Source organism: Carassius gibelio, chromosome B5 (genome assembly GCF_023724105.1).
Source record: "Carassius gibelio isolate Cgi1373 ecotype wild population from Czech Republic chromosome B5, carGib1.2-hapl.c, whole genome shotgun sequence".
NCBI classification, from domain to species: Eukaryota; Metazoa; Chordata; class Actinopteri; order Cypriniformes; family Cyprinidae; genus Carassius; species Carassius gibelio.
Window position 1 is genome coordinate 33,675,189 of NC_068400.1, and position 23,854 is coordinate 33,699,042.

At 36.2% G+C, this 23,854-nt stretch overlaps 2 protein-coding genes and 1 long non-coding RNA gene across 7 annotated transcripts in view; 1 reads left to right on the plus strand and 2 right to left on the minus strand.

Annotated features, from left to right (window-relative positions):
* The window catches only part of garnl3 (GTPase activating Rap/RanGAP domain like 3), a 56,210-nt gene extending 47,738 nt beyond the window's left edge, over positions 1-8,472 (plus strand). For 4 of the 5 annotated variants that reach the window (XM_052556295.1, XM_052556297.1, XM_052556298.1 and 1 more), the window contains 5 exons: positions 73-208; positions 487-546; positions 4,213-4,431; positions 4,972-5,089; positions 6,051-8,472. In XM_052556295.1, the coding sequence (XP_052412255.1) occupies positions 73-208; positions 487-546; positions 4,213-4,431; positions 4,972-5,089; positions 6,051-6,201 (684 nt within the window). In that variant the 3' untranslated portion in view covers positions 6,202-8,472. The remainder of the gene's footprint in view (positions 1-72; positions 209-486; positions 547-4,212; positions 4,432-4,971; positions 5,090-6,050) is intronic. The other variant, XM_052556299.1, reaches the window with a different exon arrangement.
* Positions 8,473-11,140: 2,668 nt separating this feature from the next.
* Positions 11,141-16,074, minus strand: LOC127958377 (prostaglandin E synthase). The gene is made up of 3 exons (XM_052557228.1): positions 15,891-16,074; positions 15,534-15,616; positions 11,141-12,247 (listed from the first exon to the last, which is right to left on the minus strand). Exons 1-3 carry the CDS (start codon positions 15,996-15,998, stop codon positions 11,998-12,000), a joined length of 441 nt encoding a protein of 146 aa, XP_052413188.1. The 5' UTR covers positions 15,999-16,074; the 3' UTR covers positions 11,141-11,997.
* A 2,650-nt stretch (positions 16,075-18,724) lies between these two features.
* Positions 18,725-22,921, minus strand: LOC127958378 (uncharacterized). The gene is made up of 3 exons (XR_008154023.1): positions 22,501-22,921; positions 22,313-22,427; positions 18,725-20,121 (listed from the first exon to the last, which is right to left on the minus strand). It is a non-coding gene; the product is annotated as an uncharacterized LOC127958378 (long non-coding RNA).
* Between the last annotated feature and the right edge of the window lie 933 nt (positions 22,922-23,854).

The window sequence follows — 23,854 nt, forward strand, 5'->3', positions numbered from 1 at the left end:
CAAACATTTATCAGTCTTTTCACATTTCTTACTGTTTTTATCTTGTTATTTCTTCCTCTCTTTTTTCTGTAGTCTGATATCTATTTCATCTCGTCAGCACCTATAAACTCTGCCTCCAACTGTAGCTCCAGAGACACTAGTTCCCAGAGTTCCCCTCAGACTCCAACCGGCTACGAGATGCCTGTCTTCCCTTCGCCGCTTGGAGATGGTAGGCTTCTGCTCTTGATGGAACACTTACACTGAATTCCCATGCTATTAAACTTAATATAGAGGTTAAACATGGGTATTTGCGTTCAGGATTTGTCAGTGTGGGCAAATTTGCCTATTGCCCCCGACTATAAGATATGTTGCATTTCTTCTGGTCATGAGGTTTGTATGCAAGTCATCAGTCTGTGTGTGTGTGTGTGTATTGTCTTACGATGTATTTGTGTTTTAATCTGTGTGTGGGTTGGGTTGATATATTGCTCTTTTCCATCCCTGGTCCAGATTGTATTCGGATCCCCTACGGCACCAAGCTATCCCTCTACATGTCTAAAGACTCTGAAGGTACTGCAGGCACTTCTGTTGCCTACATTTCCCATGCTGCCTCGCTAATGCACGCTACTACGGAGACTCACCCAGTCTATTATTCAATTAACAGACGCATGCAGACGGTGTTGAGTGAAAAATGCAGCTTACATAATGTGTCCCTTCCTTCTTGCAGTCTCACAGAATAAAAATCGTGGCTTGAGGCTTTAGGAAAGAAATGAACAGTAGAGAGAAACTGAAGTGAATGAGAGGTGGGAGATGGCTGAACAGACGCTTTAGGGAAATGGGACACATTTGCTGCAGCATGAGTTACAGATCGCTGTGTCACCATGGATACTTTTGTCAGAGCCCTTCTTCATACATACACATGCGCGGTCTGGATGGCCCTCCAGAGCTTAGCACTTTTGTCTACATACAAGGCCTGAAGAGGGCCATCAAGGGGCTGTGACAAAATCCACATCCTGGTGTTTTTAAACATCCAGCCAACTGTCTGTGGCTGCCATTTTTGCACCATGGGAAATAGACGGATAACCATTAATCATCTCAACATAACATTTACAATACAACAAGACTGTGTTGTACTCAGATTTGTAACACTTTACTATAAGGCTCAATTTGTTAACATTAGTTCATGGATTTGGTATCATGAACTAAAAATACACAGTACTTTTACAGCATTTATTAATATGTTCTGTCTTCAAATTCATTGCTAAAATTTCAAGCAGTATAAAAATTTGTGTTTTTCCACAAACATAAATGAATAGTTATCAATGTTATATTTATAAATTAATATTAACCTGGATTAATTAATGCTGTAAATGCATGATGCATTAGCTCAATTCAGCTAATTTCACTTTATTGTCAAGTGTTACCATTTCTGGTTGTATGTTTTTATTTTCTTTCAATCTGTATAAATCAAATTGGATTAGTATTCTTTTACCTGTACTACCATTTGGGGTTTGGTAAGATTATTTTATGTTTTCGAAAAAAAAAAGTAACTTATGCTTACCAAGGATGCATTGATTTGATAAAAAATTTAATGAAAGCTGTAATGTTGTAAAATGTTATTCATTTTAAATAACGGTTTTGTAATTTAATGTTAATGACTAATTTCATGTAAACAACTCTTCAGCAGCTGCCGTTCTGTTCTGTCTAAATAGTCACTTATTGTAGTCATGCCCTAATAATTCAGGATATGACAAAAAAACGTTTTGGAAGACAGATTCATAATATAATTGCACATTTTGTAAATTCTGAAAGAAAAAAAAAAGTTACATTGTGTACCTTTAATTTCTTACTGACCCAAATTTAAATGGTAGTGTTTGTGTGCGCCTGTATGTATGTATGTATGTGTATATATATGTATGTATATATATATATATATATATATATATATATATATATATATATATATATATATATATGCACACACAATACAATGTGTTTATATATGTTTATTTACCAACTTGCTGTTCCATGGTACAAAGATGACATTGGAATACTTTCAGTGTATTCCAGACACACGCATGAATTTATAACAAAACAGACCTGTGTTTGAATATGGCTCTCTAATTATTCTAAATTAGCTTAAAGGGGAAGCATTCTTCCTTGCCTGGTGTATGCTGTTGGACACTGTCATGTCTCTAACCAGATCCTTGCTCTTTTATCTAACATGACTGCAGTTTTCACGATTCTTGTTTGTTGCTACTAATGCGTGTGAAGGATTTGCTCTGAATTACTATGCCTGTGTAGTTTATTAACCAAAAATGCCAGTACTGTAAGTAAGAAAGTTGTATTTCTTAAGATTTGTCAATGTTTATTTTTAATTTGTATTATTAGTATTGTGTTGGTTCTTTATTATAAAGAACTAAGTGTTTATTATAAAGACACCGGTGGGGTGACACTTCAGGTTGATTTATAACTCCATGTTGGTCCAGTGGCCTTGCGTTTCAATAATTTCCTGCTCCCGCTCTGCCCAAAATGACCAAAAAGTGGTTCATGGAATACTTCATTAACATAGGCAGACAGTCAGCACTGATTAAGTGGCTTCCCCTCTTCCCCTCTTCCCCTCTTCCCCTCTTCCCCTCTTCCCTTCCCATGTGCTTGCCCTAGTTTCTGAGGAATGGGTATTAGAGACTATCTATTCAAAATTCTATTAGCCAACTACATGATGTCAAGTCATTGTTTTACAAGACTGTGATAAATTTGTGGTGCTGTACATTTACCTTATAAACTTGTACTGTAAAAACATAATTTTCATGCAGTAAACATAGAGTCCTAACCAATCAGACTGTTCTGGTTGTGGACCATCACATTTCCCAAAAACCCCATTCCTGTTCCAATTTGGTGGGCTTTATTTGGGTTGAACTGACTGTTTTACCTAATTTGGCTCCGAATGTTTCCAAAGTTGACAAATGTAAACATGTGAAATTAGGCTCAGTGCACCAAAAAATTAACTATGTCAGTCTGTGAACTGGAGTCATCAGATCAAGTTTGAGTTGAGTCACAAGTAATTACAAAAGTCTAAAAACAGACTCCAGTCTGACTCAAGTCCAAGTCATGAGTCTGAAGCCCACACTTTGGAGAGGGAAAAATATGCTGTAAAAATAGACATGCTCTAATCAGACGTGATGTGATAAGTTTCCTGATCCGAGCAATTTGTCTGTCTGAACATGAAAAAGCAGTGTGACACACTCAAAGACAATCAGAACACAGTAGCAATTTGGAGTGGGATTTTGGAACACATTGGCCAGGACTACACAAAAACAGAAATCAAATTATAAGAAAACTTGAGTTAAAATGGCCGAGGTGGGTACCAATGTTGCAATACTTATGGGTATTGTAGAGTGGAGTTGCATTCAGCAAGCATGCATTTAATTGATCAAAGGTGAAAATAAAACATTTATAATTATAATTTTAAATTGTATTTCCATTTCAGATTAATGCTGTTCCTTTCAGCTGTGTCTTTTTTTAAGAATACTGAAGAAAAAATTTATCAAAGTTTCTGAAAAAAAAAAATTAAGCAGCACAACTATTTTCAACATCATGAAAAAAAGAGAAGTAGTAAAATAAATGTTTCTTGAGCACCAAATAAGCATATTATAATGATTTCTAAGGGATCAAGCAACACTGAAAAGTAATGGCTGCAAAATTTAGTTTTGTCATCACAGGAATACACTAGATTGCTAAATATATTCAAATGAAACTTGATTTTTTAATTTTATTTTTTTAATAATATTTCCCTAACATTGCTAGTTAAGAGCTTAACAATTCAAAAACATTGTAATAAATTAATTACTGACCCTAAACTTTTGAATGGTAGTGTATGTTTACTAAAAGACTGTTGCATCAGAATTACATTAAACTGTGTTTTAGTTATTCCACAAATGCACGCTTAATGTAGGCTCATCTGTGGGTAGGTACAACACAGTTGTTTTCACAGAGCTAATTAGTCTAATTACAGTATAATGGATTCAACAGTGACTCTGCATGTGAGTGCATTTCGATATGTGTGTTTTAACATCATTCTCTGCAGATTAGATATCGATGAGCCTAGCAGCAGTTCTGCACTGAGACAGAACATTAACTCTGTAGCAGTTACACAATTTATTCTAACATCTCACTCGTTAGTTTTCTCTCTCTTCTTTTTTGCCCCATTTCCAACTACCCCTTTCTTTCTTTAAGGCGAAGCTCCCTCAAAACACATCTATAAGATCCCATTGAGCAACCTAGTTGGACGGAGCATAGAGAGGCCCCTCAAGTCTCCGTTGGTCAATAAAGTGCTCACGGCACCTGCCTCCAGTGTGATCGGCCCCACTCCCGTGATCGCAAGCACAACCTCCCTCTCACTGTCTCGCATGGAGATCAAAGAGATCGCCAGCCGGACACGGAAAGAACTGCTGGGTGAGTGTCTCTGTGAACCGAAAGCTCTTGAACCGAAAGCTATCATTACGCTTGTGTGGCACAGCGGGAAGCTGGCAAGAAATGTACCAAAAGAAATCAGCCAGATCTGCTGGAGACATGTTTTTAGGGTTGGACATTAGAGCTCCATGTGGTGCAGCTCAGTACCATTTATTATTAACCTTTCAATTGTGGGTGATAAAAAAAACTGTAACGATACATGCACACTTGATCTGTTATAATGCTTGTTCTGCAGTCAAACTGAGATGAGACAGATATTTTTTATGATGAAGTGTTAGAGTGAGACATCCTGATCACACATTAGATAAACTGTTCGAATTACTAGACTGCCACACTTCACACCCTACATACACAGACACACACATGCAAGAATGGCCAAGTGGACTATTGGAAGTGCTATTGCACCTCCTGGAGGTGCAATTTAATGTCATTTTATAATTTCGGATTACTATGTTGAATTATGATCAGTATTGTATGATTTCGTGTGTCTGAGTTTGTCTTTGTCCTCTGTACCTGTCACAGGTTTGACTGAGGAACCCAGCAGTAAAGCTGATGGTAACTCAGTGAAACAGAGAAGAATGAGCAAGAAAACCAAGGAGGAAGAACAGAGGAGAACAGCAGAGATAAGCACCACTGAGCAGTAAGTGAAGTGTGTCTTTGTCTGTGTGTGTGTGTGTGTGTGTGTGTGTGTGTGTGTGTGTGTGTGTGTGTGTGTGTGTGTGTGTGTGTGTGTGTGTTTGTGTGTGTGTGTGTGTGTGTGTGTGTGTGTGTGTGTGTGTGTGTGTGTGTGTGTGTGTGTGTGTGTGTGTGTGTGTGAGAGTCTTGGTTGGGTGGTAGGGCTGGGCAATACATATTGAATATTCATGATAAATTCACAGAGTTGGTAAGTTCAATTCATTTTCATTTATCAGTCATTTTCATAAACCGTTTCAATTAATTGGAAAACTCAGTTATGTCAAGTTTTTCTTTTTTTTATGAATCTGTTGAATGGTTTGTAAATTAAAATTTTCCCCATTAAAATCATGTACTAAAATATTACATTACTAATAAAAAGTTTTTACAGACAAAAAAAATTAATATGTGTCTAAAGTCCATTTAGTCCATGCTTTAGTAATTTCAAGACTTTTGCAGCTCTTTACAGTTACTGAAAAAAGATATAGACCTACACTTTATACAAAAGGTAAAAATACAGTAATAAAATATTATCACAAAGTAAAATATATTTTAAAATGTACTTAATTCCTGTGATGCAAAGCTAAATTTTCATCATCATTATTTCATTCTTCAGTGTCAAATGATCCTTCAGAAATCATTATTATGATATATATTTGAATATATAATTTTATGATTACATTATAAATGTCTTTACTATTCTGTTTTATCAAATTAATCCTTTCTCAATAAAAAGCTATTTCCTAAAAACAGAAAAAACACACACAAACCAAAGCTTTTAAACAGCGGTGTGTTAAGTAGACTGAAAATATCAAGCTATAATGTTTAAAGCTATATGTCGCCCAGTCCTAGCAAGTGAAAGGTTATTTCTGCATGTTAGATGCAAGTATACCAGTGATGTATACTGACTATAAGATATCTCCAATCAGAGTGGGAATGGAGTCTGTAGATGCAGAAACTGATGTCCATCAGCTTTGCTCATCTGGCTCTGAGGTGGAGCCACGAGATGATAGCCCACCCACGGCCAGCCCTTTTACCTTCTCCACATCTTTTGAGGAGGATATTCTGGACCTTAAGTGATGACAATCACAGTCTGTGGATCAAAGTGCACCTCTCACCTTACACATCCTACTACCTTTTACTTTATATCATTCTTATTTACCATGTTACGTTGTGTTTTCCTTAGTCTGCCCACTCATCTGTGTGCGTAAATGAATCCCCAGAGCTTTAAACTTGAAGGAGTTTACTGTGTGGTGATGTCAAAATTTACTCCTGGTGGATGTATGCATGTGTGTGTATGATCCTGTGTTTACCGTATAAGAAAGTTATGTAAGTATATCAAAGAAACAGATTCTCAGCTATTATTTCAGTGTTCAGTTTAAAGAAAAAATAAAAACTGACCAAAATTGTTAAAAAATCCCTAGAAACTCAGTTAGTCAAGATTTGATTTCGTTTCTATGATTGATGAGACACATTCTCCATCAGCATTCGGACAAATTTGTAGCTTTGTAGCAAACTTGTAGCCATATGAACAGAAATAAAAAATGGCTTGAAAGGATTGAGCCACAAGTTAAGGTCAAGGCAAATATTACTTTTCGCTCCAAGACCTGAATGTACGATTGACATTCCTAAAAACAATGACATTTTAACTCCTTATTTTGTGTTTTTAAATGTTTTGTATGTCTGTGATTTGTACATTGTGTGATTATTTCAAAGTTGTAAGAAACTCTATATGCATCTTGGACCCGATGCACATGAACATACAAATGTAAACGTACAAACATATAAATATATACCTTTCTAGTTCTATTGTATTATGGAGAAATAAAACTTACTTCTTGTGTATATCAGTGTTATGGTCTAACCTGCCTTCACCCTCACCATGCTTTTAAACCCTGACATGCAAACCCTCTGCAGAAAGGGCAGGAGTCTCCCACAAGTGCCATTTTCTACTGCAGCCGTCAACCACAAGCAGCGCCCTCTATCAGACTGATCATGGATTGCATATGTCATGAGGCAGAAGCAAACAAACACAATTGCAGAACACAGTTTGGTCACTACATCTGGTAAATGTGCAGCTGTTTACTATGCTGACAGTATGAGCTTTGATCCATGAACATCTTCATTTACAAGCGCACACAGTCAAACGCAGTCTTTATTTAAGTGCTGTTGCTTCTTGAAAAGGGCTCTGGATCACCTGCATGCCTCCATTCAAACCCACTATTAAACAAAAGGGATTTGATGTATTAATGGTTTAGAATTAGGATGTATTTACTCTTCTCATGGATTTGGTACAAATTGAAAAAAAAAAAAAAAAAAACTCTAGGAATTAAAGCCAGGGTTAATTAGATTACATCTCTGACTCTGGGTTATACAGCCAAAAAAAAAAAAAACCTTCACCAATATCTTTGTCTTGTTTTCTAGTAGAATCTAAACATCTTAAAACGAGATGAATTTATGTGAGAAATAATGCGATATTTATTTTGGCCCATTTTTTCTAGATTTAGGCATAAACACAATATTTTACACATACACACACACATAATAAACATTTTTTTTTTTACATATGAATATTCTTAATATGATTATTTAAAGATGTTTTTCGATAGTTTAACTGGAAAACAACACATAAATACCGAATAAAGGTTTTTGCTGTGTAATAAGAGAACAAGAATATTGATTCTGCTGTTTACAGTTCAAACTCAGAGATGTTTAAAAAATGTCATCACAGTGACACTAGAACACAAGAGCCTCAGGAACAGCACAGAAGGAGGTGTAAGTATTAAACTGCTTAGCTGAATGCATGTCCCCCCACTCTCAACCTTTCTCCATCTGAATGTGAACTATTTAACACTAGTAGCAGACTGGACTGAAAAGGGAGAACTTGGGAATATTTTTGTAAATGAAGAGTTTCACATAGCATTTATTTGCAATTTTGTTGTCTTTGAAGGGAATAGGTGAGCCAGAGACTGATGAAAAATATATTTCATTTTTTGTTTAGTTTTTTTCTATGGCATATTGTCCGTTGTCTTCCCCCTCCTTCTGTTCACTCCCCTAACTGTTTTCACAGTGCTTTTGTATCTATATCGATATTAACTGTTTAGACTGTTGCAGAAATTCTGTGATATCAGAAATTAAACAAAAATGAATAAAAAAAAAAAAACACCAAGTGTCTTAAAATATTGTATTGTAATTGTTTTTAATGCAGAGTATTACTTGTAAATGTTAGTGTTTCGGATGTGGCCTCAAAAATATTACTATTATTATTATGGCATTTATTTGAAAAAGTTCTGTAGCACACTGCTGTAGTTACTGTTCATCGATATGAAATAAATATTAATGAAATTTAAACATGTAGTTTGTGTTTTAACGAGTGCGAGTAGACTACTCACATGCTTGATTATTAATAACATATATTGACATCTATAATTATGTTATGTTATGTGGTCTCCCAATGTTGAAGGGTTTCTCCGAGACAGCAAACAGGAGTCTGCAGAGTCAGCAAACTGCTGTCAACATGAGAGGCCATCGATGTTTTATAATGACCTCTAGGTGGTAGTGTTGTTGAATCAAACTGCTCAGCTCATTCAGCAATTTAATCAATAAGCTACTGATATACCTTTATAGTACCCCTCCCTCCGTGTGTATTTGAGCTTTGTGTGTGTGTTTTGCACATTAATAATATTTTAATGTTACAAAATAAAACAAAGCAAAGACCAAGTGTCTAATCATTTATTATAAACTGTAGCATTCGGCTTTGTTGTCCGTGACAAACATTTGTTCTATCATGGTACTATTCTTGCGGAGACTGAAAGAATGCCATCTTCTGCATCATCTTCCGTTTGTCGTCTCTTTTTTGTAGTTTTAAATAAATGATCTGTTCTTTGATATTTATTTGCCGCAGTCTGGCTGATGCTTCACTGACAAGCTGCTTCTTCAGCTTTTGCTGTGATCTGCAGGTTACACAAGCAACATGCCCGTGGACACTGCTTCCTAGCGGTTTGCATGTGTACTGCACTCTATCTACAATCTCAACTGGGAGTGTCAATGGTCCAGTTGAGAGATAGGTGGTGGTAATGCACTTATAAGTCTGCGATCCACCATAAAGCAAGAAGAAGAAGACTCCTCATGCTCCTGCTGCTGAGAACGCACATAGGAGGACGCATCATCTATCATTCTTTGTGTTTTAGCCGTGTTTCCCATTAACCATAGGTGGCGGTAATGCACTTATAAGTCTGTGATCCACCATAAAGCAAGAAGAAGAAGACTCCTCATGCTTCAGCTGCTGAGAACGCACATAGGAGGATGCATCATCTATCATTCTTTGTGTTTTAGCCGTGATTCCCATTAACCTCCATTATAAGACTGAAAATCTCAGTTTGTGCTTTACTGAAGAAACAAACTCACCTACATCTTGGATGCCCTAGGGGTAAGCAAATAAACATAAGATAGTTTTTTATTCTACTATAGCATAAAAATAACATAAAATGTTTGCAGATATTTAAGAAACATGCTAAGTTAACATGCTTGTTTATCTGAAAAACAATGATACAGTCACTTATTCTCCTTTGAAATTGTGCGTTCCGAGCCAGAATGTCGGTCTCTGTTTTGGTTTGTGAAACCTGCCCACTGCCAGTTTACCAAATTTTATTTCAGCACACTGGGTTGTCAGTTGGCAGAAAACAGTAATCCACCAATAAGAATAAGAGGAGACACAAAGCAACTAATAGCATTGCTGAATGGGTTGAGATGTGGACTGCCACTAACCTGCCACACAAGACTATAACAGATTATATGTGTTTTTCTAAATCAAAGCCAAAGGTTAACATATTTCATGATGTGCCATAACAAAAAAAAATCTCAGTTTGTGCTACAGTGGTTTCAGCAAAAAATCTCAGTTTGTGCTCTACTCAAGAAACAAAGTCCCCGACATCTTGAATGCCCTGGGGGTAAGCAGATAAACTAAATTCTAAATAAAAGCCAAAGGTTAACATATTCCATGATGTGCCATAGCCAAGCCACATATGGTTCTCAGTTGTATGCTGTTGAGAGCCTTAAAGGGATAGTTCACCCAAAAATGAAAATGTGATGTTTATCTGCTTACCCCCAGGGCATCCAAGATGTAGGTGACTTTGTTTCTTTAGTAGAACAAAAACTAAGATTTTAAACTGAATCTGTTACAGTCTATCACTCTTATAATGTAATTTGGTTTGGTTTGTGTGGTTTTTTTTTTGTTTTTTTTCTGGTCGTGATTCCCATACACATATTATAAGACTAACAAACTACAACGGTTTCAGCTAAAAATCTCAGTTTGTGTTCTACTGAAGAAACAAAGTTACCTACATCTTGGATGCCCTGGGGGTTAGCAGATAAACAACACATTTTCATTTTTGGGTGAACTATTTCTTTAAGGATACTGCCCCACTGACAAGCTCTTTTTGTAACAGGATATGACACCGTTTATCACAGTGTTTTTAGTTTTATTTTTGTTGAAGGCTTTCTTATTAACATTTCTGTAGATTTATTCTCTGAGCACACAGGTATGTATTCAGACATTTATGACAAGAAAGGGCATGTTTCAGATGACGATATCATTGTAGGTTCACAAGTAAATCCAAACGCCCACTTTCCTTCACGTTTTCCAGCAAGATTTTTTTTTTGCTGCCCTTTCACATATTTATCCTGATTTACTTCCACCATTGGTGGCAGTGGATATTTTATCAAACCAATTAAAGATTGAGACAGGACATTTGTGGTATCGGTGATAGTTCTGAAGGTTTGGTTTATTTTAGTTTTATGATGAAACAAAAACATGCCTTTCTCACAAAGTTTTTAAACCCATCTTTTCCTGTCAGTCTTTTTCCTTTTCTTTTTGTATTAAGTAACAATGGGGCCTACCATGTTCTAATGTCCTTTTATTTCTTTTTTGTTTCTTTTTCTCTTAGTTGGTTTTAACATGCAGTCTCTCATTTCTTGATCTGAATCAATAAAGTATCACAATAACCCATGAAAACACACAATCTTTCATTACTCCTTTAATACAAAAACTATTATTTTCTCATGATCTCTTTAGAAGCATTAACATCACTTCACAAGTTATATAAAAATTAAAATAAGTTACACTTTGAAAACAGAAAATATTTCAAATGTATATAACAAAAGCACTGTGTGGTGAATTACCACAACCATAACATTATACCAAACAGAGCATTCTTGAGGATAAAAACCAAAGTGAAAGCACCCGGCTGTTCTTGAAATGCTGTTAACCCAAAGCCTGGTGGACAAAGAGGAGGGACAGTGTTTGTGCAACGGTGTATACTGAACGCTACAATAAATTTGAAAAGCCTGGGCTCTGCAGGGCTTATGGTCTTATAACAGAGGAATTTTTACAAGTATGGAAAGTTACTGTGGAACTGTCACATGGGCTCTGAACTGACCTCAGCAAATATTGCTTATGTAAGCTTTGCCGTATGAAATTGAAAAGCTGGTGGTCACTGAACCAAAATTCTTGTAAGTAACAGACTCAATGTCTATTCAAGGAGTTGTTGTATCAAATATATAAATATTCTGAGTATATGCAAACCTGTTTGTGAAAATAAATCACATTAAATAACCTTCATTTGAATACTAAAATGACAATACACGGAGTAAAACTCGATACAAACTGTAGTGTCCAGTCCTAAAAAGACAGCATTGAATGTTTGGATTTAAGAACAGAGTTGTTATTAATTGTCAGTCATAAATCATTAAGTCTAATGTTAAAGTGAAATGTGAATTCCGTTACTGTTGAGATGCTACAAGTCCATAAAGCAGCATTCTGCATCACAGTTGTAATCATGAGTCTTGACCAATCACAGAAGTCCATTATTGAGATGGTCATGCAAATGAGGCGACTTCCATGAGTATCTGTATTGCCATTGAAACGCAAGGCACCTGAGCGATGACATAGGCAAATGAACGTGTTGGTGCTTTAAGTGCAAACAGGTATGCAATGGTGTGGAGAACTCGACCCAGGAAAAAGATCAGAAAATGAATTCGTGCAACTGCATACGAGGAGGCTGTCATGGAGTAGACGGCTCCGAGAAATAAAAAGGGAAAAATGTTTTCCATGTCATTGACGTGTGCTCTGGAAGAAAGAAAAACACACAGTACAAAAATGAATGCAGGTAAACCAAAATTAAAAATGTATGAGATAGTGTAGATGAAAGAGAGGGAAAACTGCTGAGAGCTATTGAAAACAAATAGGATGTGTATTTGGTAATGTTTAGCAAATAAACAGTTTTGGTACCATTTATGAATGATGATGCAGTTTGACATAACATGATCATGATTGCTTAGTCATAGCTCGTGGTAAGTACTTTTCCAGTTTTGACCAAATCCTCTTCTCCATATACTCTACATCACTGGGACCCATCATACAGGATCATACAGATCAACCTGGCAAAGTTTGATCTTCTTGTTTTCCCTGCCATTCCAACTCTACAGCGTGATGTCATCATCCAGCTTGGTTCTTCTACAATCACCCCATCAACTTCGGTCAGAAATCTTGGTATAACCTTTGATGACCAGCTGACCTACAAAGACCACATTGCAAAGACTGCTCGATCTTGCAGGTTTGCATTGCACAACATCAGAAAGATCAGGCCCTTTCTAACAGAGCATGCTGCACAACTTCTTGTCCAGGCTCTTGTCATTTCTAGGCTGGATTACTGCAATGCTCTTCTGGCTATACTTCCATCAAGCACAATCAAATCTCTATGAATGATTCAGAATTCAACGGCACGACTGCACATGGGCTCTTTTGGGCTGGTTGAAGAGCAGTCATGCAGTTGAATTCTGAATCATTTATACTTCCACTCACTATTACGAATCTACATCCCCTCCAGAAGTCAGAGATCCGTTAGTGAGCGACGCCTCGTGGTACCATCACGGAGAGGCTCAAAAACACAATCCAGAACACTCTTGTTGTCCATTTCTGGCCGGTGGATTGATCTTCCCAACCCTATCTGGAATGCTGTTTCCCTGACAAATTTCAAGCGACAGCTGAAAACTCTTAATGTTACTTGACTTCATCCAAAACGTAAAAAAAAAAAAACGTTTCTTTCTCTTTATTTATTCCTTCCCTTTCTAGCTTGTACTTATTTGAACGAATGCTTGAAACTTGGTATTTATGAGCACTTCCTGTGTCTGTTTACCTCTTTTAATAAGATTCGCTTCATGTAGTCCCCAATTGTAAGTTGCTTTGGACAAAAGCGTCTGCAAAATTGCTAAATGTAAATGTAAATCCTTCACTTATTTCCACTTTGAGCCTTTCTTTTGACTATTTCTAGGTTGTCATACTCTTTAAACTAAATTTGATCTAATAGTCATTTGAATTATTTTGAATGTTCCAGACTGTGGAAATACATATGGAAAACTGGTTTTCTCAGAACCAAGGAGCTGAGGAATGTACACTCAACATCTGGCTTTGATCAAGACTTCGGCTGTAAACTGTCTGGCTCTGTCTAAGGGAAGCATGCCTGGACAGTAAACGTTGCCAACATCACACGATCTTGCAATGTAAATTTACTTTCCCTCTGAATCACTCTCACAGTGCATCAGTGGCTGTCCCATGAACAAATCACAGCAATAGGAAGTTGTAAGTAATTCCTGTACCACTTAAAAGAAATTAATCATACTATGCTGACATTCATATCACCACATTATGGTGAAATTTCCCTCTATTAACTCAACACTTACAGCTACGTAGCAATGCTTGGTCTGCATTTCACAGATTCTTCCTCATCTCTTTATCCCAACCAAGGATTTTCCATTAAAAGAAATCTCTTGCTGAGATTCAATTTTCAAAGAGGAAATAACTTTCACTTATGTGTTAATTAAAACTTTCATTCGAAAATGTTCTAGCTTTAGGTCCTGATATAAAATATGACTGTCCCAACAGGCTTAAAGAGATTTAAAAAAAAAAATAGATTATATGCACCACTGTGACCACACACACTTGGCAGCTTAATAATATTAATAATTATTTTAATAAAACATAATAATAATAAAGATCATGGTGATTTATTATAATATAAGATAATGATCTTTGAAATGTCTTTTATATTTATTTTTTTTCCTTCTGTAAGTGTCTGTTTTGTTGACATGTCAACGTAAAGTTGATCCAAACAAGAACTTTTAAGCATTAGTTCTATTTAACGCTGTCTTGCTGTTTCTGTTCACATGTAGGTATTTGTTAACCACAGGGTTTTAGTGAAATACCTTTGTGAATGCATAGCAATTAAGGTAAAATAATGGTCTTGTCAGGACTTGCTTCTGCTAGCATGCCGTAGCTTACCAATCTGGCAGCCACAAGCTACCCTTCTCCGGTTCTCAAGATCACATCAGTGAATACCTTTGATTAATTTACAGAAAACATGAATTTCCATTGCCACTATATAAATTCAGTCATTTAAGAGCAGTCTACTGTAATAACAACTTCATTGTTTTCATATTGTGCAGACGGAGTGGGCTGTGACTGGGCAGAGCAGGCAAGTTTCCTAAAGATAAGTTAGAAACCCGCCAAACAAAAACATGCAGCACCCTGCTGCTTAAAGTAATGAATGTTTCCCTACATGCCACCAAGTCTATGGTTGTTTTAAAGTGTGTAGTTTCATAATACATCGTCTCACTTTCTCTCATGCTCCCACATACACCAATACAGGTACAGGTAGCAAAGTCTACTGTGGAAACACATTCGTGCTAACTGGCATGGATACTGCATACCTATTTTACTTTTGATAAAAAAATAATAAAAATGGACAAATAAAGATATCTTAGCTATCTGTTGTGGATTAATCATGCTGCCTACCGTAGACCTGTTAACTTTGACACAGACGTGAAACTTAAAAACAGACTTTCCCAATAATAGAAAATGAAAACAAGTTTTTGAAGATAAATGGAAAACGTCTAAATGGAACATTTTTTTATATTTATAAAAAATGCCAGTAATTCACTGTACAAAATTACAGTGACAGTGTACCAAAACTAATACATATGCTAGGTAGGTAACATTCAAATGTAACATATATATATATATATATATATATATATATATATATATATATATAAAGTGTTATAACTTATATTATAGTGTTGAAAGCCAAGGTTAAATGTAATGTATTAAATTTAACATTGTTTTATGTTATTCTGTTACTGTTATTGTCCGTAAAGCGTTTCCATTTATATTGCTGATGTAGATTTATTTATAGTGACATACTAGTAACATGGTAAAAAAATAAATAAAAAAAAGGCATTTGTTAAAAAAAAATTTTTTAGACTATATCAAAGTTTGTGGGGCTGTTTATACCAATGTTTTGATCAAATTAGTTGCATTAGAGAATAAAATCAAAAGTGTGTGGTTTTGCGCTTACCTCCTGCAGCGTTCCACATATGGATCAGTTCGGCAGAACTGCACACCTCCGTGTCTATCGGCGTCCTCTGGATTAGCAAACGCCTGTCAAAGACATGTATTTGTTTAGCGCACAAACATCTGGAAGTCACTTCATTCTATAAAAACACATCTCTGACCTACTTTTATTTCTGAAGTTAATCCAAACAGCTGCAGTATGCAGACTTCTATTCAAAACAAAACACTCCACAAGCTCGAACCTATTCCTTTATAAATAAGGCACTCGAAGCAGTTCTCTGGCGTCAGTGTGTTTGATGCAGTAGCATGAAATCTATTTTAATAAGTAGCCTGGCTATGAATAAAAAGTTCCACAACTTACCTTTTTCCGAAGTCTCACTTGGCCCGTGATGATGGCAATTATGTACATCTTTAAGATTAGAAGCGTGCTGTAGAAGATGAAGCACAACATTACATCGCTCCCGAGCATCTTGACTTCGACAGACCGAGTCTCTCTCTCTCTCTATGTGTGTGTGTGTGTGTGTGTGTGTGTCTGTTTACGCTATGATGAAGTCGTCTTTGGAGTAGGATTTATATGCGAACCCCAGACCGTTTAGCCCAACCTCTACCTGCAAGAAACTTGCACTGAAGTGCATACTTCAGTTTTTTTCCCCTGCCCGTGACACACTGTCCCATATAGAGTAAGACAACTGGAAGACTCCAGTCTTGCCTAAATTCACTTTAATAGCAGAACTTCTTCTACAGTTTTGTTCAAAATAATAGCAGTACAATGTGACTAACCAGAATAATCAAGGTTTTTAGTATATTTTTTATTGCTACGTGGCAAACAAGTTACCAGTAGGTTCAGTAGATTGTCAGAAAACAAACAAGACCCAGCATTCATGATATGCACGCTCTTAAGGCTGTGCAATTGGGCAATTAGTTGAAAGGGGTGTGTTCAAAAAAATAGCAGTGTCTACCTTTGACTGTACAAACTCAAAACTATTTTGTACAAACATTTTTTTTTTCTGGGATTTAGCAATCCTGTGAATCACTAAACTAATATTTAGTTGTATGACCACAGTTTTTTTAAAACTGCTTGACATCTGTGTGGCATGGAGTCAACCAACTTGTGGCACCTCTCAGCTGTTATTCCACTCCATGATTCTTTAACAACATTCCACAATTCATTCACATTTCTTGGTTTTGCTTCAGAAACAGCATTTTTGATATCACCCCACAAGTTCTCAATTGGATTAAGGTCTGGAGATTGGGCTGGCCACTCCATAACATTAATTTTGTTGGTTTGGAACCAAGACTTTGCCCGTTTACTAGTGTGTTTTGGGTCATTGTCTTGTTGAAACAACCATTTCAAGGGCATGTCCTCTTCAGCATAGGGCAACATGACCTCTTCAAGTATTTTAACATATGCAAACTGATCCATGATCCCTGGTATGCGATAAATAGGCCCAACACCATAGTAGGAGAAACATGCCCATATCATGATGCTTGCACCTCCATGCTTCACTGTCTTCACTGTGTACTGTGGCTTGAATTCAGAGTTTGGGGGTCGTCTCACAAACTGCCTGTGGCCCTTGGACCCAAAAAGAACAATTTTACTCTCATCAGTCCACAAAATGTTCCTCCATTTCTCTTTAGGCCAGTTGATGTGTTCTTTGGCAAATTGTAACCTCTTCTGCACATGCCTTTTTTTTAACAGAGGGACTTTGCGGGGGATTCTTGAAAATAGATTAGCTTCACTCACTTGTCTTCTAACTGTCACAGTACTTACAGGTAACTCCAGACTGTCTTTGATCATCCTGGAGGTGATCATTGGCTGAGCCTTTGCCATTCTGGTTATTCTTCTATCCATTTTGATGGTTGTCTTCCGTTTTCTTCCACGTCTCTCTGGTTTGGCTCTCCATTTTAAGGCATTGGAGATCATTTTAGCTGAACAGCCTATCATTTTTTCCACCTCTTTATAGGTTTTCCCCTCTCTAATCAACTTTTTAATCAAAGTACGCTGTTCTTCTGAACAATGTCTTGAACGACCCATTTTCCTCAGCTTTCAAATGCATGTTCAACAAGTGTTGGCTTCATCCTTAAATAGGGGCCACCTGATTCACACCTGTTTCTTCACAAAATTGATGACCTCAGTGATTGAATGCCACACTGCTATTTTTTTGAACACACCCCTTTCAACTAATTCAACTAATTGCCCAATTGCACAGCCTTAAGAGCGTGCATATCATGAATGCTGGGTCTCATTTGTTTTCTGAGAATCTACTGAACCTACTGGTAACTTGTTTGCCACGTAGCAATAAAAAAATATACGAAAAACCTTGATTATTCTGGTTAGTCACATTGTACTGCTATTATTTTGAACAATACTGTACATTCACTTTAATAGCAGAACTTCTTCTACATTCACTTTAATAGCAGAACTTCTTCTACATTCACTTTAATAGCAGAACTTCTTCTACATTCACTTTAATAGCAGAACTTCTTCTACATTCACTTTAATAGCAGAACTTCTTCTAAATTTGGTATTCAATTGGAATACAATTTTGAACAGCAGAATGAATTACGTCTAATAGTTTTTATGTTTTGGTTATTCTGGAGTCTCACTGTTTATGCTGGGAAATATATGGTAGGCTTTAGCTATAAGCTATTAATAATTTGTAATAGATATTAGTAATTTTAAAAAACATTGTAGAAAAAAATATTATTGAAGAAATCATAATTTAAAAAAACAAAAACACATTTTTAATCCCTTTGAAGGCCTATGTCTGAGAGCTTTGGGACTTCAATCAAAAGTTGGCTAATGTAAAACATTTTAACAGAACAGTGTCTTTAAGTTAAAATGGCTAACAATTAGTACTTTCTAAGAAAAGCCACAAAATGCCAATCTGTTACTTCATTGTTAAGGAAATCATTGGAAAAGTAGCATAGTAGAATAAAAAACATAATTTTACAGTCATTTGGAACATGACGATGAGTGAATTATTCCAGTTATTAAATTTTTGGATGAACTATCACTTTAAATGCAGCAACGCAGCAAGCAATTAATTACTGTTAAACCCCTTTGATAAGACTCTATAATGGCTTTATCAATATGCAAAATCATATCTTTAAAACATTGTCTAGGATAAATAGATCAATAGGAAAAACTCTCAGGAGCCAATATACATTTTTTTGAGATAAAGTAGGCCTAAATCAACAGTTTCATTATTCATTTGGAAGGTTTTTGTTCCTCCCAGATGAAACCATTAAGCTTTATTTGTAGAATGTACATTCCAGAATGATAAAAGAAAAAGTGATTCTAGATCAATGAAGTTCCAATTTCAGCATTCATATATGTTGTAACAGACGCATTGCTTTCCCTGACAATAATGGGATTGTTGCTCAAGTTGAGCAGGAACTGAATTATGGAACATTGTGGATGAGAGCAGAACCCCTTTCACAGTCAAGACAAAGACCTCATTAGTTTAATTTGGGCAGGCTAAGCAGATTTCTCTGTCACACTGTCACATTTTGAAGGAGCAACAAAAAAAGAATGGCAATATTTGGCACTAGATGTGAGTAACCCACAAAAGTCTGAAACCACAACAAGTGTCAACAGTCTATTCCGATGTAGTCCGAGGAGGAAGACGTGCTTGTACTTGTGATTTCACAACAGTCCTCCGCATCCGAGAAAGAAGAAGTATAGTGGAGGCCTGAGAGTCTGTGGTAGTCCTGCTGAGTGACCTCTGGCAAATGTGACATGTCCATTGATGTCTGGCCTCTTCCTGAGCTACGTGACCCTCTCCACATATCAATCAACTGTGTGCAAATGGCACAACCCATTTCTGTATGTTATATCCAAAATGTGGTCAGATGCTAATGGCTGTCTTGAACAGAAGACATCTCCCTATATGACATCACCTTTTAAAAGGTACACTCCGAAACACGTCTGCAGTGTAGAGGCAGTTACTTATTCAAGCACTGGCTTAACAGCAGGTTATACGTTTGGATGGCAAACTGTGAGCATGTCTGTGTGAAAAGAGCTATATGGAAAGAAAAGAGCATGAGAAAGCAACTATGTATTAGTAGGCATTCTGTATAAATGCTTTGTTCAAGCCCTCGCCTGGAGGTAGTGACAATTAATAATAAGGTGGAGTACAAGATGAAAACTGAGAGGGATGCATTGAGACAAGAAAAGACAGAAAGACTACGAGTCAAATCATTGCAGACCACAAAGAGTTTAGGACTAGACTGAAGACTACTAGGGAATTACTAGAAGGTCACAAGGTCAGTGTAGTAAGTGTAGTGCTAATATTGGAACAGGGGAAGTAATATTTCAATCTCTTAGCATCGGTTAGAAACAAGAAAAACAGGAATAGGAGATAGGAGTGTTTTTCTTAAAAATCCAGTACCACACCTCTATTTTTAGATTGCTTTGAACTCGCATTACTTTATGAACATACAGAATATCAAAAGCTAATGCAGTCCCTATTTTGCCATAGTCAAAGATCAGTGAATCTGTATTCTCTGGGTTTGACTCTGAGCATTGTCGCTATTGATGCTAAAGTCTCGGTGGTGTTTTCAGTCCATGAACATGTACATCGTCCAGCCTGGAGAAAGAAACAGAACACATTCAACTGATGGCATTATCTGTGTTTCATAACAATTAGCTTTCAGCTGAAAATAACATGCATGGCCATTTACAAGAACTCAAAATAGAACTCCTAGGTATTCAGTCAGATGATGCTGATTATGATACCAAAAATAGATCTGAATGTAAAGTACAAAAATATGCCTCGAGGGTGAGTAAAACCAAAGTACTTTTAGGCAAGTCATGCCACCCGGCTGCCATCTTGGCAATGCTTCCAGGCAGCTATTTCAGACTAACAAGACCAGGCTCCTATCTGAATGAATGAATGCAGTCAGAACTGCACTTTCACTGGTCAATAAAAACTCCATGTACAGAAACAGCAGTAAAATATGATAAAAATCGCTGAAGAAGTTTGATGACTTTGCCCCAAAATAAGGTTTTAAACGCCGTTTTCCCCACAGGTTATACTTTTACTATGCATGCGCAAGCGTTCACGACACCAACTTCATTTAAATCTCTATCCAGAATGTCGGTGTCTTTTACTTAGAATGTAAGGTAACATATTTGGGGTCGATATAAAATGCTTTAACAAGTCCAGTGCCTTCACATTGTTATCATCCTCTTCTATGTGGATTTCATCTGATCTTGCACACACCACAACTCGCTTTCGCCAATTCGTCTCCTCTGTCGCAAAACCTCAACTGTGCACATGCGTCAGTGGAACCAGACAATAGGCTTAAATCTTTCCTGGCTTGACTGTCAAAAGCAGATGATTGGCTTTCCAGTGGGAGGGGCGGGACATGTGCACACAACCGCCATCTTTGCCGTTATGGATTTTCCTTATATAGTTGTATTGAGGATTGAGGAAGTGGCATGTCTCTTATAAATTGTCTCTGGTAAAACACAGGTTAATTTTCATTTTTGGGTGAACTAACCCTTTAAGATGCATTAATAATCTGATACATCAAGGGACTAATTAGCATATTCTTGACCCATGTATACTAAATAAAGTGTCGATTATATTCGAAACAATTTATTTTTAAAGGAAAGGAAAAAACATTTAAGTAGGCAATTTTGGTTATCAAAGATGGCACAATTTTAGATGCCACAAAGGTAATCTAAACAAAAATAAGGTGAAAATGAGCATGAACAATAAAACACTCAGTATTGATTAATGCAACCTCTAATATCAATACCTCATGCAATTTCTCATTCATTTTTAAGAATACTTATTTCTATCAAACTATTATATAACAGTGTGATTACAGAATCAGGTTTTGTTTAAACATGATAATAAGAGTAACTTATCTGAATAATTTTTAACAGGTCTTTTTTTGAGCACTCAAGTGGTGATAACTGCACACACTGAAGTGTTAATAACAAGGTCTATTAAAAATTCATTTCACAGACATAAGGTTATCACCTCATGCATGGTGTGATGTTGCCCTGGTTGACAACATTGCTCTGAGCTCATCATAAATGCCTCTTGCTAGCTGCCTTTGTGTTTGACATTACTGAAGGGAATCACCTTAATAGAGACATCTAAGTATTTGAGTTTTGGTGATTTACTAGTTGGCAACGACAATATTTTTTATTAGGAATTATATGGGAAAAAAATATTGGGGTATTTTAAATTAAAAAGCCCATTTCAATACACTTCAAAATATGAAACTCTAAAAAACAGCACGACAAAGTGGGGGTGTACAAGAAACAAAATCTTTGCATAATGTGCATAAATAGTGAAGATTTTCACCATATATATGGCTTTTCTAAACCTTCTAAGATAGATAGATAGATACTGCAATGTTGACAGTGGAAATACTGGTTTTGCAGCTCTGTGTACAGTAATGTTACAGTTATCATGAATATCATATCAAGGAATTCAATAAGTTATAAACTGACATTTTATAAACCAGGGATGTTAATTTATTCCCATGGTAGTATCAGCTAATATAAACACAGTTGACTAACAATAACCTGATCATTTGGTCTCAGGAATGCAATATTTATCTATTGTGTTAAACAAAAGAGCGTCCAGATGTTTCTTTAGCCCAGCTAGTACCACATATGCTAATGTTAAGACACAGTAGACCAAGCCAGCAGGACGTTATTGTCTATGTGATACACAAATCATGTTGACTTCCAGAAATGGTCCTCTAGATAATGAAAGCCAGATGCTGCAATTGTGCAAAAAGAGAGGAATGACTCACTTTGGGAAGAAAATTACAATCCTTTTTCCAGCAGACAAGACAGGCGCTCAGATGCATGGTCTGCAGCTCTCTGCATCCTTCTCTCCTCCTCCTCCCGCGCTCTCCTTTCTTCAGCCTGCAGAGAGAAAGAGGACTTACAATGACATCAGCATTGATAGTATGCTCTGTCATATAAATATTCACCTTACCTGTCAGATTATTTGGTTTATACAGGGCAGCTGATGGAAGCAATATTCCATGGGCTGTCTGAGGACAAAGGGAGAATGGAGATGAAGGGTGGGGGGTTGGGGGCACGAGGGGTGTGGTGATTAAGATGAACAAGATGAACAGAGCTCGGAGCATACACCTAACATTGAGTAGCTATTCCTCAGCATGCTTAAAGAACGCCTGTGTCTCTGGGAGCTAAATATGGATCCTTGAAAATTTAAAGATGCAGTTTTTATCCACAAGTGATGGACCCATGGAAATAGCTCATCTTGAGCACCACGCTATGTTTTGTTTTAAAACAATGCAGAGAATAAGAAGCATTAAGCATGTTCCTGTGGCTCAGTGTTTTTGAGTATTGCGTTAGCAGAGCAAAAGGTTGTGGGTTTGAATCACAGGGAACACATACTGGTTAAAAAAAAAACTATGTATAGCCTTAATGCACTGTAAGTAACTTTGAATAAAAGCATCTGCTAAATGTAAAATAAATAAAAAAACAGAGAAAATAATAAAAAGCTGAGTTGTTTATTTTTAGTCTTTGCTCTTATTGGTAACTAAAACGAATAAAAAAACTTACAAATTGTTTATTTAAAAATGTGTTAATTGAAATGAAGACAAACAGAAATTAAGATATATATATATATATATATATATATATATATATATATATATATATATCAGAAAAAAAATCTATCTAAAAATAAATAGATGAATGATTAAAAATATTGCCTTGGCAACTAACTGACACAAAAGTTTAAGTATTAAAATGACTAAAACTGAAATAAAAATAATGACAGAAACACATACAAAAAGAAATGGAAAACAATTAAAATGGTAAATATAAAAATAAATATCATTAAATATTATTACAGTATATAACTCATAGAAGCTTAACCCTGGGTATATTGTCAATGTTCAGAGCAATTTATTAAAACAATTAATTTTAAATAAATTCTTTTTAAATCAGCTAAAAATAATACAATTAGAATGCTGCTTAAGAAGTAACTTCCCTTTCAGTGTTAAAGGGATTCAGGTTCCTAACCTGTATGAGTTGCTTTCTTATGTTGAACATAAAAAGATATTTTGAAGATGGCTGGTAATCAACCAGTTGGTGGTTTCCATTGACTTCTATAGTGTGTGGGGGGGGGTGTACTATGAAAGTCAATGGGAACCACCAACTGTATGATTACCAGCAGTCTTCAAAATATCTTGTTTTATGTTCAACATAAGAAAACAACTCATGCAGGTTTGGAAAGACATCAGGGTGAGTAAATTATGGCAGAATTTTCATTTTTGGGTGAACAATCCCTTTAACAAGTGTGGCCATGGGTTAAGGTT